Source organism: Saccostrea cucullata, unplaced genomic scaffold, assembly GCF_032062105.1.
Source record: "Saccostrea cucullata isolate Sc308-1 unplaced genomic scaffold, CSIRO_AGI_Scuc_v1 ctg206, whole genome shotgun sequence".
In the NCBI taxonomy this organism is placed as follows: Eukaryota; Metazoa; Mollusca; class Bivalvia; order Ostreida; family Ostreidae; genus Saccostrea; species Saccostrea cuccullata.
The window spans coordinates 48,218-64,644 of NW_026934771.1; the positions used below are offsets into that span (position 1 = coordinate 48,218).

At 32.0% G+C, this 16,427-nt stretch overlaps 1 protein-coding gene across 1 annotated transcript; it reads right to left on the reverse strand.

Moving 5' to 3' along the window:
* Nucleotides 1-488: 488 nt before the first annotated feature.
* On the reverse strand, nt 489-12,598 carry LOC134241344 (neuronal acetylcholine receptor subunit alpha-2-like). The gene is made up of 6 exons (XM_062723412.1): nt 12,523-12,598; nt 7,073-7,266; nt 5,274-5,318; nt 4,299-4,423; nt 1,630-2,165; nt 489-1,172 (listed from the first exon to the last, which is right to left on the reverse strand). The coding sequence occupies exons 1-6, from the start codon at nt 12,551-12,553 to the stop codon at nt 787-789; spliced, it is 1,317 nt and encodes a 438-aa protein (XP_062579396.1). The 5' UTR covers nt 12,554-12,598; the 3' UTR covers nt 489-786.
* Nucleotides 12,599-16,427: the final 3,829 nt, after the last annotated feature.

Genomic DNA, 16,427 nt, shown 5'->3' on the forward strand with positions numbered 1-16,427 from the left:
AGCTCACTCCCGAGACCGAGAAATCAGTAAAGGGGTAATTTTTCTACAACTTTTAAATCGTCATTAAAAGGATGCTACCCCATTTAAACGGACCTATTACCGACAAATGAAGCATCACTTGAATTAGGTCGCCTTTTCGCCTTTCGACTTCTTTGCGCATGACGTCAGCACACAAATTCCCACTTTTCAATATGGCCTCCGCTCTGACTCTCCCGCGCACAAGTCACGATGTAAAAGCAGGGGTTAGAGTCAGAGGAATCTTGGATTACACTACGGTTAACCGTCAGTACTAGAGAATTTATAAAAATACATCACTCTGGAACACACTCAAAGTATATTTCCAAGTCAGTTAATTAAAAAGGAGTTAATATGAATTGTTTTAAGTGTGTCAAAGACCAGACCGTTTGATTTAACTCAACTAGTCTTATTAGAAATCAAAGAATTTTACTTGATCTAGATCCAATGAAAACTTAAATTGTAATCTTTTATAATTTATTTTTTCACCAACACCAAAGGGAGCCATATGGCTGGTAATACATAGTCAAACTTGACAGCTTTTAACGAATAGCACATAAACTCTGTACATTTAAGTCAGAAATCTCATTAATTCACATAATAATCTCCACGAACAGAGCAGCTAATTAGAACATACCCATGGTGTTTTTTTCTGACCAATTCTTTCTGTTTTGCATTGCAATTATTGTGCAACTTTTTGTTTTTCACTGTGATTGTTCAATGTTTTCTGTAATCTTCAAAATGTACCCGTCATTTTGATAATCAATAGAATTACTGATTACTGAAAATCATTACTGCAAATATTACTGTCGTCAGAATAACAGTCAAAATATAACTAACAAAAAGGAATCGGTCAAGAATTTTGGAAAAGTCTTCATGTGTCATTGAGGTTTGTAACTCTTTATCGTCATCTTCAAATCCTACGACCGATTTCCCGATCTTTGGCGGAAGTTTATTCGGTTCTCCTATTGCCGTCACCGAATCAGAGTTTCCCTTTTTACAACAACTTCCGGCACAGGACACCATAGCCATGAAGCGACCAATCCGAGCCAAGCATGCAGAAACGTTCTCGTCGCCCTTGTGGCGGGTGGCAATAACAAGGATAACGAATACAACGGAAAGGACACCCAATGCAAGAACGATAACCAGGTACACAGCTAAAACGAAATATAATAATCAATAAAGGTACGTTAGAAATACATGCATGACTTATTTCCTGAAGGGTAAACACAACAATAGAAAATTGTAATATGAAAAGGAAAACAAACTTCAACTTATTAGAATTTTTTCATGATTTCAAATTTTATCACTCTTTATTATAGAGTTAAATTTTCTTTATTACTTGCAAAAAGCATCATGTTTAGCGATCATAGCGAGCTCTCTAGACTCAATAACGTGAAAAAACAGAGGAAACTCGAACTGAAATTATCATTGCGTTAATGACAGACTGGAATATGTTTTTTAAATATTTTTTATTTAAAAAAAGGGTTGTCATTTTTGCTTATTTGATAAATTCATTGTGAAAAATGTGTATTGATCATACTACAATCTATTAAATGAAATTATTAAAATATTTTTTTTTTAATATTTTAATAAATGAAGTTAAATTCTTACTAAGGTAGCACACGGAGACAGAAGTGCTCGGAATATTGTCCGAAATCAGGGTCAAATAAACAGCATAAGCCAGCAGTACTGTCAGAGAGTATCCGATCTTCTCTCCGGAGTCCACCGGGAGTTTAAATACCATTGGAATAAGGAACGCCATTAGCGCCACTGGAACCATAGTGTTGAGAGCATGGAACATAGGTCTTCTCTTTAACGTAACGCTGAATGTGAGACTCGAAAACGTTTGTCCTCCACGAGACATTTCACGAGATTTTTCTCCCGCTGCATCTGTGAGCAACCATTCTCCATTTTCACTGTAAAAACTCATGTCAACTGCTGGTATGTCAAATTCAAGACTTATCTCGTTGCTTGTGTATCCCCACGTGCTTACTTTGATTGTACATGTCTGTTCGTCAAGAGGGTAGTAGGTTATGTCGCAGCTACAGGCCACAAGATATATTCCCGCCGGATTCCAAGTGATGTATCCATTGCTCATGATCCTCATTGGGATGTTCTTATCGCTGATCACAGAAATGTCTTGGACTCTACAAAAAAACCCAACCTTGAAGAAATATATTTTTAATTCATACTTTCACATTATATTTTTTTCACATAAAGAGAAAATAAATAAAAATTGCGCTAATCTGGGTTTCATTTTGTTCAGTCACTGCGCATCAGTGGTGTTTTTTTATTTCATTTGGAACAATAAAATCAAATAATCATGATGATGAATGTGGCAATTAGTCTTCTTATTAATTTATTTGATTCTATCTTCATTTCCAAGATATCGGTCCATTGGGTGCAAAGGCAAACCCACTAATAACAAACATATTACAGAAGAATATTTAAACAGGATAAATGGACCAGACGGGCACAGGAAACATTCACCTGGATATAGAGATGAAGAGAGATGTAAGTACTGTAGATCACTTAATTTTCGCGACACCTTATTTTCGCGAGATAGTCATTGACTCTTGATAAGCGAGACAAAATTTTCGCAAATTTTGGTTATTGCTGTATGTATTCTTATGGAATTCTATTTTACGCGAGAATTAAATTTTCGCGAGCACACTGTCTCGCGTAATTATGAGTAAATAAACAGTGATTTACAGTAGTTAGAAACCAACAAAGATGCGCAGTGACTAATCCTTACACACACACCCTTCTAATTTTGAGAGTGTTCCTAGCTACATTTTGAAAACAAACAATGAAGAATGGTCTCGACTGAGAACATCGGCAGGATTTGGAGATAAACTACCAAACAAAGTATGTATGAAACTTGCAAATTGAAAATACATGTACAAGTATTTTCTGACAACCAAAACATATGAGAACTCAAGGAGAAAAATAGTTTTTAGAGAAGATTGAGACAAGGCTGTGAAGGACTGTCTCACCCAACACACAGTCTTTGTGAGGTGGCTCCAGTCAAGTCAAAAACACAGGATAAAGAAAATCAATTTTGGGTTCATTCGAGAGAGTGACGATGAAAAACCCAGCAAGCAGGATAGAGGGGTAACGATTAGGCTAGTACAATTAACGTTCACTTAAACAATGGCAGAAACTAAAAATTATAGTGGGAAGGTGTTTAAGAAATTGAAAAGTTAAAAGATATTTCAGAGAAGATTTAAATGTGATCTGGGGAGCAACAAATGGAACGCACTGTAGCAGGTAACACTCATTAGACTATGGTAGACCACATTCAGGATGAACACCACAGTTTTAAGGGCGTCACATACATTGATACTGAAGAGCCAGTAACGTTAAACGACAACAGGAAAAAAGAATACAGTTACTCTCAACTGATAATCTTTGATGACCACCTTTGCAAGATATGAAATATTCTATAAAAACTGGACACGAACAAATAAGTTTTTTTAGTGTCAAAAGAAATTTGCACTGTTGAACAAGAGGGGTTCGGATTTAATGACAACCCATAGAAAAAAAGACGCCCAGAACACCATCAAACCTTATATACTGGTGGCAGCAAAAATTGCAGACACTAGACATGGGAGATAATATAGAACTGCAAGCAGGGCATTAGATAAAATCAATACTTGGATAGTAATAAACAACCTCTAACGTGCAAAAAATTAGAAAAGGCAGAAATGAAAGGGAAAAATCAGACAGCAATGACTTTAACTGACGACCAAAACACGTTTACCAAAAAATAGTGAATGTGACATGGGCAGGCAAAGAAAAAAAGCACTAACTAAGAATAAAGTAGAACAAAATCTGACAGAAGGACAGTGATGTGATAGCCATAAGGAGTGTTTGGGAAGGCTAAAGAATAGAGTCTTTCAGAGACAATGTAGTTATGAAAACACAATTGTTATTGAAGAAGTAATAAATGTAGCATCAGCACCTGGACAAAACGGGATTCAATGCAAAGCCGACATGATGTGTTCAACAATTCTAAAACATCTGTGGATATGTTTTAGATGTTCAATGGGGGAGGAATATGATATCTTCCTGGCAGAAAGTGGAGATAAATTTTGTTGTAAAAGAAGAAAAAATAGAAAAAATCAGTTTCGGACAAATGTGGAAGGAAAGATCTTTTATACAATGTTTCAAAAGATGACAAAATTACATGGGCACTAATATGTACAAAAAGTCTGAATTCCAAGATTTTCAGAATGTATCAAGAAAACTTGAATCTATAGTTGTATTTTGGAACTTACGAGTTCTCTATTATGATAGCTGGGCGCCAGACGTAAGTCTCGGTACTGAACAGAAATCTGATATTAGTGTAGTCCTGTGTTGTGGCTGAGGTATTGTCCCAGGAAAGTCTTTCATCAAACCAACTCTAGAAAAAATCGTCAATAACTGTTACGAAGAAAGTGTAAAGTATCTTTAAATTATAAGTATCATAATTAATACCAATTAAATAACAAAACAATTTCTATATAGCTAGTCTTTCAAAAGAAAACTTCATTTTAAATCATTAGTCTATTGTTATAACCTTTTTTTCTTATGACTTTCACAAAAAAGTGACAAAGCATGCCTTAAGTTTCTTATCATTCAAGTTCCCTTCCTTAAAAAAAATGTAATTTTTCGGATAATTTCGGATGTGATACTTTCAGGCATTCTTTATTTGACGACACTTGAAGGCATCGGAATAATCTTTTTGTTACAATTGTTTTTAATTTCTGAAAATATGAATTATTTATAATTTATTTGTTTTCAGAAAACTTGTTTCTCGAATAGACTAGCGGATACTTGATGTATGTTCTTCAGTAAAGACTGCATGTGTTGGTTACTTTTCGTCAGATTTCTTAAATAAACTTTTCCAGCCTATTCATCAATTAATGTTTATTTTTATATTTAGTTGAATGTTACTTGAAATTAAAAAGCTTTTGTTAAATACCTCTTTTATTTGGCACAGTATCAGAACGCAATATCTAACAACTTTTCACTTCTTATGTACTGTCGAATAAGATTTTATTCATGAGGATTTAAAATGCACATTTCAGATAAAAAAAAAAAACATGAGTTCAATTCATCCGTTCGCCATTTCATACTATTTTTTTTTTAAATCCACGTTTCATATTGTAATTTTTTCATCCCGTTCCCCCATGCAGATGTACCTCTTTCATTCATTCAAATCATTTGAATTAACACATACACGTTGTCATGATTAAAAGGACAATTCTCACCAGAGAAAGATATCCGGACACCGACATTACTTGGTTCTTGATGTCCTGTTGGGAGAAAAAGATAATTGAAAAAATAAACTTTTAACTATTACATAGAGAGTAAACATGAACGGTGTATGTTTATTCCATGAATAATACAGCGTCTGTATACTTTTTGAAATATTTACCAGGGACACAATCGTATTATTTGTATATACTGTTATTGAGACTGTTTATTAGATCCAGAGCCATTAACTCAATATAGAGGTTAATTTTAAACTGAAGTCGTTCCAAGGTGTCACGAAGTTATTCATAGAAAAATGTTGTTAAAATACTGTTTTGGAAGATCATTTTTTATAATGTGTAGAAATAACATTTTCATAGACTTAAAAAGGTTCAAGCCATGATGAAAATGGTCATCAATGATATTTTACCTGAATTATGCATGCTACTTCTAATAAATAATCATAACAGTACAAAATGTTTGTCTTCAAGACAGGCAGTTTTAAATGTTACATTAATTTTCTTATACAGTGTATCACCAGTTTAGTTTTACTTCTTCCAAGGGATCTGGTACCATAGGGCTCGAGTTTCAGAAAATTATTATATTAATGATTTTTAAAATCAATTCTACAATCATTTAGATGACCAAAATTATATGGAAATCTAGAGTTATTTCGATTGTAATTCTTTACATCTCGTGCCCAATGGTGATGGGAACATTTTTTTTTACATCTTCGTTCCTTCATGTAGATGCTATGTACATACATGTACCAAAGCTGGTTGAAAGTCTTTCTTACAATTATAGAAGAAGAAAATAACCAGAAGTCTCTGTCGAGACTGTAGCTCTACTGGTTTGTACTTATAATAAAGAAAGAGAATAGGAGCATTTGGGAATTAAAATTTTACAAAAGCAATAAATAGTATAATGATCCTTGATTAAGTCTCTTTTTGTGGCAAGATTGCACTAAGACTACAATGGTAGGAGTAGCTTTTAATAAAAATTTATAGGAATTTTCAATTTTAGTTACCATGGCAACATCAATCATCAAAATCAAAAACATAAAACTGATAATTATGTATCTCAGTGTAGTCTACTTGCATGAAAAATTATATTACAATCAGACAATAACTGTAGGAGGAGTAGCATTTTGAAAGTATTTCACAGAAAGTTCTATTATTAGTAACCACAGCAACACCGTTCATCGAAATCAGAAACTGATATACAGAATTATGTATCTTAGTGTAGTCCACTTGTGTGCCAGATTATACTGAAATGAGACCAAAACTGTAGGAGGAGTAGCATTTTGAAAGTATTTCACAGAAATTCTAATTTTAGTAACCAGGCAACACCGTTCATCCAAATTAAAAACCAAAACACAGAATTATGTATCTTAGTGTAGTCTAACTGTGTGCCAAGTTATATTGAAATCAGACTTAAACTGTAGGAGGAGTAGCATTTTGAATGTTTTTCACAGAAATTTCTATTTTTAGTAACCGCGGCAACAACGTTCATCGAAATCAAAAACCAATACACAGAATTATGTATCTTAGTGTAGTTTACTTGTGTGCCAAATTATACTGAAATAAGACCAAAACTGTAGGAGGAGTAGCATTTTGAAAAATTGTTAACAGACAGACAGACAGACGGACGGACGACGGAAGCATTACTATCGCATAAGCTCTTCTGGTCTCTGACCAGTAGAGCTAAAAATAGAGGCCAATTTTTCAACATGCGTAATTTAAATTTGTGTAATATTTTCATACATGATTTGAAAAGACGAAATTAAATAGTCATCCAGAATGGTGTATACTCTTACCAGATCATTGACGGTGAGTACAGTTAAGGAGACCTTGACACTCATCCTCTCCTGGGGTCTCTGTAGTTCAGAATAAGACCCGAGGGTGAACAGCTCATTACGTAGGGATGTTTCCAGGCTCCTGGAATACGACGGTTTGGTGCCCCCGGTTCCGCTGCCGGGCGCGCAGTGGACGGCATGGATAAAAGAAACACCTGAATAGATTGAAAAAAGTTTGATAGGTGAAAAAGATGTAGCCCATACCCAACGCTTACAAGTAACAGTCGGAAAGGGAAGTGGCGTCAACAATACGAGGGGTGATCAAAAAGTTCGCGATCTATCTCAATATTTACAAAACCACAATTCAGATCAGAATGAAATGTGGCACACATAGAGTTATACACATGTTCTATAAATAGCATATGTTTGTGACGTCACAATGTGAAAATGACGTCATAATGTTTATTATATACCCATCAATTTCCTTGTTTTTGTTACTGTTAATGTTACATAGTTTGATCCGATTTTTCGGATCACCACACTGTGGTTTTCTGAATCCATATCACCACTCTCTGAAATTGATGACGTAGTACGCAAAAACATGACGTTATTTTTCTTGCGCGTTAAAAAGTCCCTTGTTATTATGCTTTGTTTTATGGATAAATATTATACAATCGATCTCTAAAGTTTTATTCTGCTATATTTAGCTAGTTATAAGGGGGTATATAATAAATTTATCATTATAACAGTCCATATCACCACTCTCTGAAATTGATGATCAAGTTACTGTTATAATAATATATATATATATATCACTTGTGACAAAAAATGCTTGACTCAGTCGTATTCGAGAAACGAACAATTGTAATTTTAAACGTATATCTTGTAAATTCCTTTGCAGAAGTTTATAATAGTTTGTATACGGTTTATGAAGACAAAAGACTTTCCAGAAGTTTTATCATTATATTGGATTGATTGTTTAAGTGAAGGAAGGGAGATGTTTAAAAATTATAAAAAGCAAAATAGGAAAGAGACATGTCCTTTGTTAAGCAATTTGATATGAAAGATTGTCAACTTACAGTTTGAAAAATAGATAAATATCTTTATTATATACCTAACGTGTATCACTTAAAGCTGAACACTACTGGTAAATAGGCATAGTCCGCCATAAAGTTCGTATATAAGGAGCAGATCTAGTCAGTTCAATATATTTTGATAGTATATACAAAGCGTGCTACTCAATATCGATGAAATTATCAAATTTTACGCATTTTTCCGACACAGGTATATACATTATTTACAAACAGTAAATGCACATAAAAACAAGAAATAAACGCAAAAAATCTAAGACCACGATAGGAGTACTACATGTCGGCCACGAGTTTCGAGTGTGCAATCGGGTGTAACGAAATTGAACGGTTTATATACCCGTCTGACAGTGCCTATTTATGAGAAGTGTTCAGCTTTAATTTTACTGTAGAATCAACGCAATCACGTGACGTCGTGATCTGACTTTCCGGATCACCACACTGTGGTTTTCTGAATCCATATCACCACTCTCTGAAACTGATGACGTAGTACGCAAAAACATGACGTTATTTTTCTTGTGCGTTAAAAAGTCCCTTGTTATTATGCTTTGTTTTATGGATAAATGCTATACAATTGATCACTAAAGTTTTCTTTTGCTATATATTGCTAGTTATAAGGGGGTATATAATAAATTTATCATTATAACAGTAACTTGATCCAAAGGGTCGTATCACGCGACAGGCGCGGATCATCAGATCAAACTCGACGCTTCGCGTCTCGTTAGATCTGATGATCCGCGACCCGACCCTTCGGATCAAGTTACTGTTATAATAATATATATTTACAAAACTATAATTATTAAATCCCTTAAATATCGTTTACCTTAGACTTTAAGCATATCAAATATGATAAACTGAAGGCACCCATACTTTATCCACATGAAATTAAGGACGCTCAAAAGACAGAAGATTTGGGTTTTTATGGTCACCATGCTCATTCTGCAAAAGGATGTCATTATACACCCATACGATTGCCGAGATTAGGCCATTTCTGACAAACTGACTGTTTCTGTTGTAAAAAAAAAAATAATAAATTGCATGGTAAGAAATATAAGAGTCAGGAAAAAAAATTAGGCCTCTGTGACAGAACGCCAATAAGAATGTCACGTAACCGTCTATATCACGTGATCCACGCATGGGCAGAATGGTTGCAGATGCGAATTTCAATCGGAGAGGACTACTTTGAAAAATTTTCAACACTCAAATCCTTAATCACTTCTTTATTGGAATTAATTCAATTAGTTCGCGAACTTTTTGATCACCCCTCGTATATGCGTAAAATATCTACCGGGTATTATTAAAATTTAATTTCTACGTTTGAATAAGTATTAATGTATTTCATCTTCTGAATTTTTTTGATTTTGAACATAGGTTTATTTCTATCCATAAAAAAAATCTGCATGTTGGAGTTCCAGATATGGAATAATGAAAAGGAAATGATTTCTAGCTGAATTCAACTTTGAAAATAAATAGTGAAAATTGATGCTCTTAAAAGATTCTCTTAAAAGGTACATGTACTATAGTAATAAAATTATCCAATTCAATATATTCTTCTTAGATGATTATCTTTTATGCAAAGAAATTCTAGTTTGCTTCAATTTTTACTATTTTTTAGTAAATGCATCATATAAACTGATAATGCATACATGTAATATACATGATGCCATGTATACAATAAAAAAATCAATCTATTAAATGTCAAAATGTAAAATCTAAATCGTGATAAGGTTTTTATTCTATTTGGATAACGGCTTTCTTTAGTTAAAGACACAAACAGGGCGATTAGGTGATTCTCTGAAGCTGTTGAATATTTAAGTCAAACTGAAACAAGTGTATTGAACCTAAAGATTTAAACCCTTTCTTATCATAAAGCATTATTTGTCTTAAAGCTGCTTTTTAGAGACATTTATTGTGAAATAAGTCGTCAAATATTTGGAATTGGGATTGTTCATATACGTTTATTTCTAAAGAGGAAAATAAGAACAATTAAAGCAGACTATATGAAAAATATATGTTTATATTTCTACTTTCTTGAGGAAGTCTTGAATCAATTTTTCCCATCCAGCCATTGGAACAATGGTTTGAAATTTATATTTCTGAAAGAAAACGCATTCTAATGGATAAACGTATATGTCATTCAAGGTCCATTTTCAAAAATTAAAATTCTCACAATCTTTCTCAAATTATGTTTTAAGTTCTGAAGCACTGAACTCCGAAAATATTATTTCTAAGAAAGATGATCGAAACTAAGAATATGTTTTACATTAAAAAATGTATTTTTCAGTAGGAATTTTTTTGTCCATCTAGATATCTTTTGTAACGTACATGTAGCGAGTTTCATTTCATAAATTTTGATAAAAGGGATGGGTTGTGTAAAACCCGATATACATGTATCTAATTCAAAATAATATCAATGGAAAAAGCTGATACATTATAAGACTTTTACAATCAAAAAGATTTTTTTATTGTAATTTTGTTTTAAGGCGTACACATTATTCAGATGAAAACAGTAAGATGGCACAAGATATATATAATGATAAACAAATTACAAATAAACATAATTTGAGAGACTACAAGAAAACAATTTAAATATTAGTGAAATAAATGCATGATTCTTATTCCTTGAGAATTTGATGATTTAAAATCTCACGATTGAACTTCAAATATTCATGTGAGTCAAAATTAAAATACTTGAACATTCAGAAAATAAATATCTTGTAACACATGATCAATTTAAAATTTAATTTTAATTCTTTATACTTTATTCTAGTACATGTCTGTATTTTGTTTCAGAACTACGTCAGAAGATTTAATTGCACTGACTTTGTGAGACGTTCATTATCCGGCAAACTAGGATTTGTGTCTTCATACGTGGTCATGAACTCTTACACTCTTCACAGTGTAATATTCTTTTAAAATGTCAATTTAAAGTATGATTATTCTCTTATTAATATATTAAGCTGTAAATTGTAATATTTCTTTTGAAGTATTTTAAATCATTTTGGATTGAATTTATATCATTTTAATTGAAAAAAAAAATGATTTTTTTTTTAAAATACATGTATATTTATCATGTTTATTACCCTTTTTTAAAATGTATCTGATAATTATCTTTGAATTAGCAGTTCTGTCACTTTATGAGAAACAGAATCTGTGTCTATTCTTGTCAAGTGATTTTAAAACATCACGATTTTTACCCAAATAATTGTTGTCATTGTGTGAACATCAAACAAGACACAGAATAAGCTTCACGAATGTCCTTTCTTTTCAGCCAAAACAAAAACAATATATTGTACGAAAGATAATTTTAAATCAAAATAATTTGATTTTTTGTTCTTTGTGATTAACAATAGGCTAAATTGCTCAAAGTTTACTTTTTGATATGTGTTGACTTTAAATTCTTTCAATAAAGAACAAAACAGCCATATGAAAAGAAAACTTTCAATTTTTTCAAACATTATTTTATTGTAATTATAACTATGACTGTTAAAGTATTGGTGATGAATTTTACATATTATGTAGAATGCAAGTACTTTTCAAACGACAGAAATATATTTCTTCAATATAGATATTTTCAAAATCCTGTTATTAATAGATAACTGATTATATGTTAACCTCATTTTTTTCTCTTTTTCTAAATATATATATTATATGTACCTCATTTTTTGCACTTGTCTGTTTACCCATGTCCGTTTACCCATGTTTATTTGCCCTTGTATATATGCCCTTGTCTATTTACCCTTGACTGTTATTTTTCTTTGTACATATGTATATATTTATATATGTACCTTTTGTACCATTGATCTGGCTTTGAGTGAACAAGTTCTTACAAATTAAAGCACCATCCACTTAAAAATACAGGACAATAAACAATAGATAAATATTATAAAGTGTTTACATGCTACTATTTACTTAATACATGTATGTGCTTTAAAATAAACATGCTTATATACCAGAATGCTTTATTTATTTCAAAAATTTGTATATTTTTCATTTACACAAGGGAAAAGATCAAGTACATCAACATTAGTATATAGTTTTAAAAAAAATAACAACGTTCCTCAAATATCTTACTAAAATCAGTTCTTTTTCACAATTAAGTTTACATTTTTTATCATTTCATGTAACATATAAATGATTTATTATAATATCGACAAGTTTATGATTTCTTGTGATTTCTTTTTTTTTCCAAGTGGAAAATATAATTAAAGACTGTTTTAAAAACTGAAAACAATAAATTTTCGGAAAACTGTTTACCAAGGGTCTATCTAACGGAATTTTCCCCAAATAATATAATTACAACTGAATATTATTAGAAAAAAATATTCCAAATTCCAATGGAATTTCCTCGAAAAAACATTTTTTTTTAAAAAAAGCACCTACCTATACATAACTGAATAATCCACTTCATCATAAAACGTAAGTCCAATTCACTTTCTCAGATCCATGTTCTGCTTCCGTTGCAAAGAGTTTAAATGGAAAGATTATTTGAAGAAGTTCATATTTGTATTTGAACCTGTGTATTTAAACTATTGTCTCTTTTAAATACCTCACTCTATTGTTTGATTTCTTAATAATCTCGAACTTACTTATCTATCTATTTAAAATATTTCTCTGTTCATATACAGGTACCCGTGGATCTGTGTTGTCGCAATCTTCTATACTTTCTGAAAGCAACTTTTGAAAAGAAATATAAAATATCAATATTCTATTTTTAACACATGGTTTATGCTTAGAATCCTAATTACACTATGTCAACAGATTTTATTTTGTTATTAATCCGCTTACCAAAATCAGAAATTGAATAAATCAAAGTGTTATAATTAAAATGCAGTAGATTTTGTATTACGGTATGACATGTGTAAAGAAATGTACTCCAGCCCCGGGTTCATTAGTTTTCATGAATAAGATATCCTTCCACTACACAAGTTTTTTCTACACATGATAGATGCTCTCCGTTAATCTCAAATTAATTAAATGCTCGTATTTATTGCATTAAAATGCAAAATTAAGTCCATCAAGTCAGTAAATGAGATGTATCTAAAAGTTATCTGACCTACCTTGTTATTACAAGACGTGCCAATACATGAAAAGGTTATTTGTGCAGATAATTAGGTAAACCAAGTATAAATTAATGATGTTTTAGCTTAGACTTTATTTCGTTTAAATTAGACATCATATGTACACAGTAAATAAAAGATTCGGAAAAAAGTTGTTAAAAGGTAATATAATAATCCGTTTCCTTAAAATTAATTTCAACCATATATAAAAGAACATTTACACTTGTTGAATGGCAAGTGTAATAGGAAAAAACTGAACAATAAAGATGAAATAAAAGCAAAAAATGAACATTTTTTTAAAATAAATATATAGAGAGATGTCATTACATTAACATTAATATAACAATAACAATATAATACAATTAACAATATAACATTAATTAACATAACATTAATATTTAAATATATAAGATTTATGTTTTAACTGAGTCTTAAATGTTTCTTTTATTACATGCAGAAATACTATTCAAATTGCAATTTTATTACATGCTGAGTAGGTGGAAAATTTTCCCTATTATAACAGTTTTGTTACATTTTAATGTTATCGCTTTTACTTTAATAAACTAATCCAATTTTGTATGCGATGTTATTCGTAAGAGGCCCTTTGTTCATCATTAGAAATATTACCTTGGGAAATTACCCAGATGATGGTAAACTAACTTAATTTCCATTGCTAAAAATTGATTTGAAATCATCGAAGTTTTTGAAGAACTTCCTATTGGTAGAAATGAAATAGAATAATCTTTAGTAACTTAAAAAATTACATATGTACGTATGAACTATGATGTTTGTAATGAAGTTGACATTTTCATTTGATATGTACTTTACTTTTCAAATTTTTGGTCTCATCTCAATGCATTTTGTAATAAGTTTAAAATGATGAAGATATATACAAATGTCATTGTTCTGAAGTGAAGGAATTTAAAGTTCGCTTTTTTCTATTGTTGTGAATAGAGGTTAAAAATTTTTCTTCCATTCTCACGCTGTCTCTTTTCAGTGGCTAGTATTCCTGTCAGACCCGCTGTTATGAAGTATATTACACAGCAAGTTTTCTTTTAACTTGTTTGGACATCATCATAATTTCTAGATGTTTAACAGTGTAAACTGTATGTGGTATATTCATAATCTTGATATATATATATATATATATATATATATATATATATATATATATATATATATATATATATATATATATATATATATATATATATATATATATATATATATATATATATATATATATATATATATATAGTTTTCAAAAACTTTTATTTAAAAGAAGCACCCCGTTATTTGCAGACCTATTTTTTAGTCATATGAAAGAGAATTTATTCAAAAACCTATCTGAAAAGAAGACAGTTGATTTCGTTTTATCAATTAACAATACCAGTAGTTTATGATTATATCCCAGTGAATCGGACTTGAAATTCAAGACATCAAAGAGTCTTGACACATGTGTTTCTCACTGGATATTTTACTTTAAAAAGTAAATGTATAGTAACCTAAGAACAAGATTTTATAATAGTCGAGATTACTTTAACTTTTTCATCATCAACTTCCCTTAGTTATGAAGCAATATACCCTTATCACCTGCATAAGAATTTCATGTCTCCTAGTTGACACGATACGCAAGGGCATATTCTAAGTACGAAGAATTCTAAATGAGACACGATATTGAAAAACACGTCGATGAAACAAGAGTATCAATTATAGTCTCGTTTAAAGTCAGCATTTCGCAAGTTGTATGGTACAGTATTCAATGATCTTGTCAGCAAATGCTATCAATCATATAGTCAAATACTCAATGACGTTTTTCATATATGTTGAAAGCATTTATGTAAAAACTGAACTGTCTACGGATTTTTTTTCCGTTTGACAGATCGTGACAAGGAGCACAAGACTGGTTTTGATTGGTCGAAAGAAGATTCTTTCTTCTCAATGGCACCTGATCCCATCTCTGATGTACATTGACGTCCATGTTTGCTTTTCTCTGGATATGTAGCTTCAATGGATTTTTAAGTTTGATTTCTGTTCATTATATCCATATTTCATATTCTGTGTCTTTTTTGGTAGTCGAAATATGTATACAATGTACTTTTTATCTACGTTTTTATCTACACATAAGTTTTGAGCTTCCTAGTTTGAATTTACGCCGCCGAAATCGAAAATCGAGGTATTTAGTTTTTGATCTGTTCGTCCGTCTGTCTGTCTGTCCGCAAAAACTTTACCTGCCTATGACTCTTCGTTGGTTGAAGCTTGATTTCATATTTCTTAGGTTCATTTCTAGTGACAAGACCTTCCTTTGGATACCAACATATCTGATACGATAACTTTCACTTAGGAGTTTGACCCACTACTGCAATTATATTCCAAACCATAACTTTTAAAAAATTGGTGCAATAGATGAAAGAAGTTTGATGTGCCTTATCCTAAATAAAAAGAAAGAAGTGATGGAACAGATTAGCCATGTCGGAAGGGAGATAGACCAGTTAGAGAAAGAAGTGCTGACAGGGATTAGTGATCTAGGAAGGAAAGCAGACCAGGAGAAAAAGAAAGGAGAGTCCACCCAGCAATCACAAGAGGAAATTAGGCCAGATTGTTTACTATGCGTTATCTTAGAAGAAATGGCCAGTATCACGCAGGGATTAAAAGAAGTACTGAAAGAGATTAGTGATCTAGGAAGGGAAGCAGACCAGGAGAAAAAATAAAGGAGAGTCCAGCCAGCAAGAGGAAAATTCTGTGTATGTATTTTGATTCTGAATAAAATCTGTGTTCTTGTCTGTATTGTGTGTTATTGTTATTGTTTTCGGTAAAATCCAGTTTGAACTGGCTGACTGGCTAGACTGTGAATGAAATCGTGACGTCATAGTCACATTCTTGAGTCGCTGCCAAAATCGTAGTAGCAGCGTTGTGAATCGTAGTAGCAGCGTTTAGTAAAAAACTATATACAGTGTAAGCGCCCTATTGGACATATAGGGGCTGTGTACTGACCCACCTAGCCCCTAGGGTTGGGGTTAGGGGTTAGGGCTGTACTGAGTTGACCCACCTATCCCCCAGACCTGCACTCCCCTTGACCCACCTATCCCCCAGGGCCAAAAGTGCACTCCGTTGACCCGCCTATCCCCTCAACCCCAAAAGTGCACTCTGTTGACCCGCCTATCCCCTCAGCCCCAAAAGTGCACTCAGTTGACCCGCCTATCTAGACCCGTTATACTACTGAGAGTG

Coding starts and splice junctions, on each gene's coding strand:
- LOC134241344 (XM_062723412.1), bottom strand. CDS start 12,553: ATGATGAAGTGGATTATTCAGTTATGTATAG. Junction 7,267..12,522: donor GATTATTCAGTTATGTATAG/GTAGGTGCTTTT, acceptor CAATCTATTCAG/GTGTTTCTTTTATCCATGCC. Junction 2,166..4,298: donor GCTATCATAATAGAGAACTC/GTAAGTTCCAAA, acceptor GTTTTTTTGTAG/AGTCCAAGACATTTCTGTGA.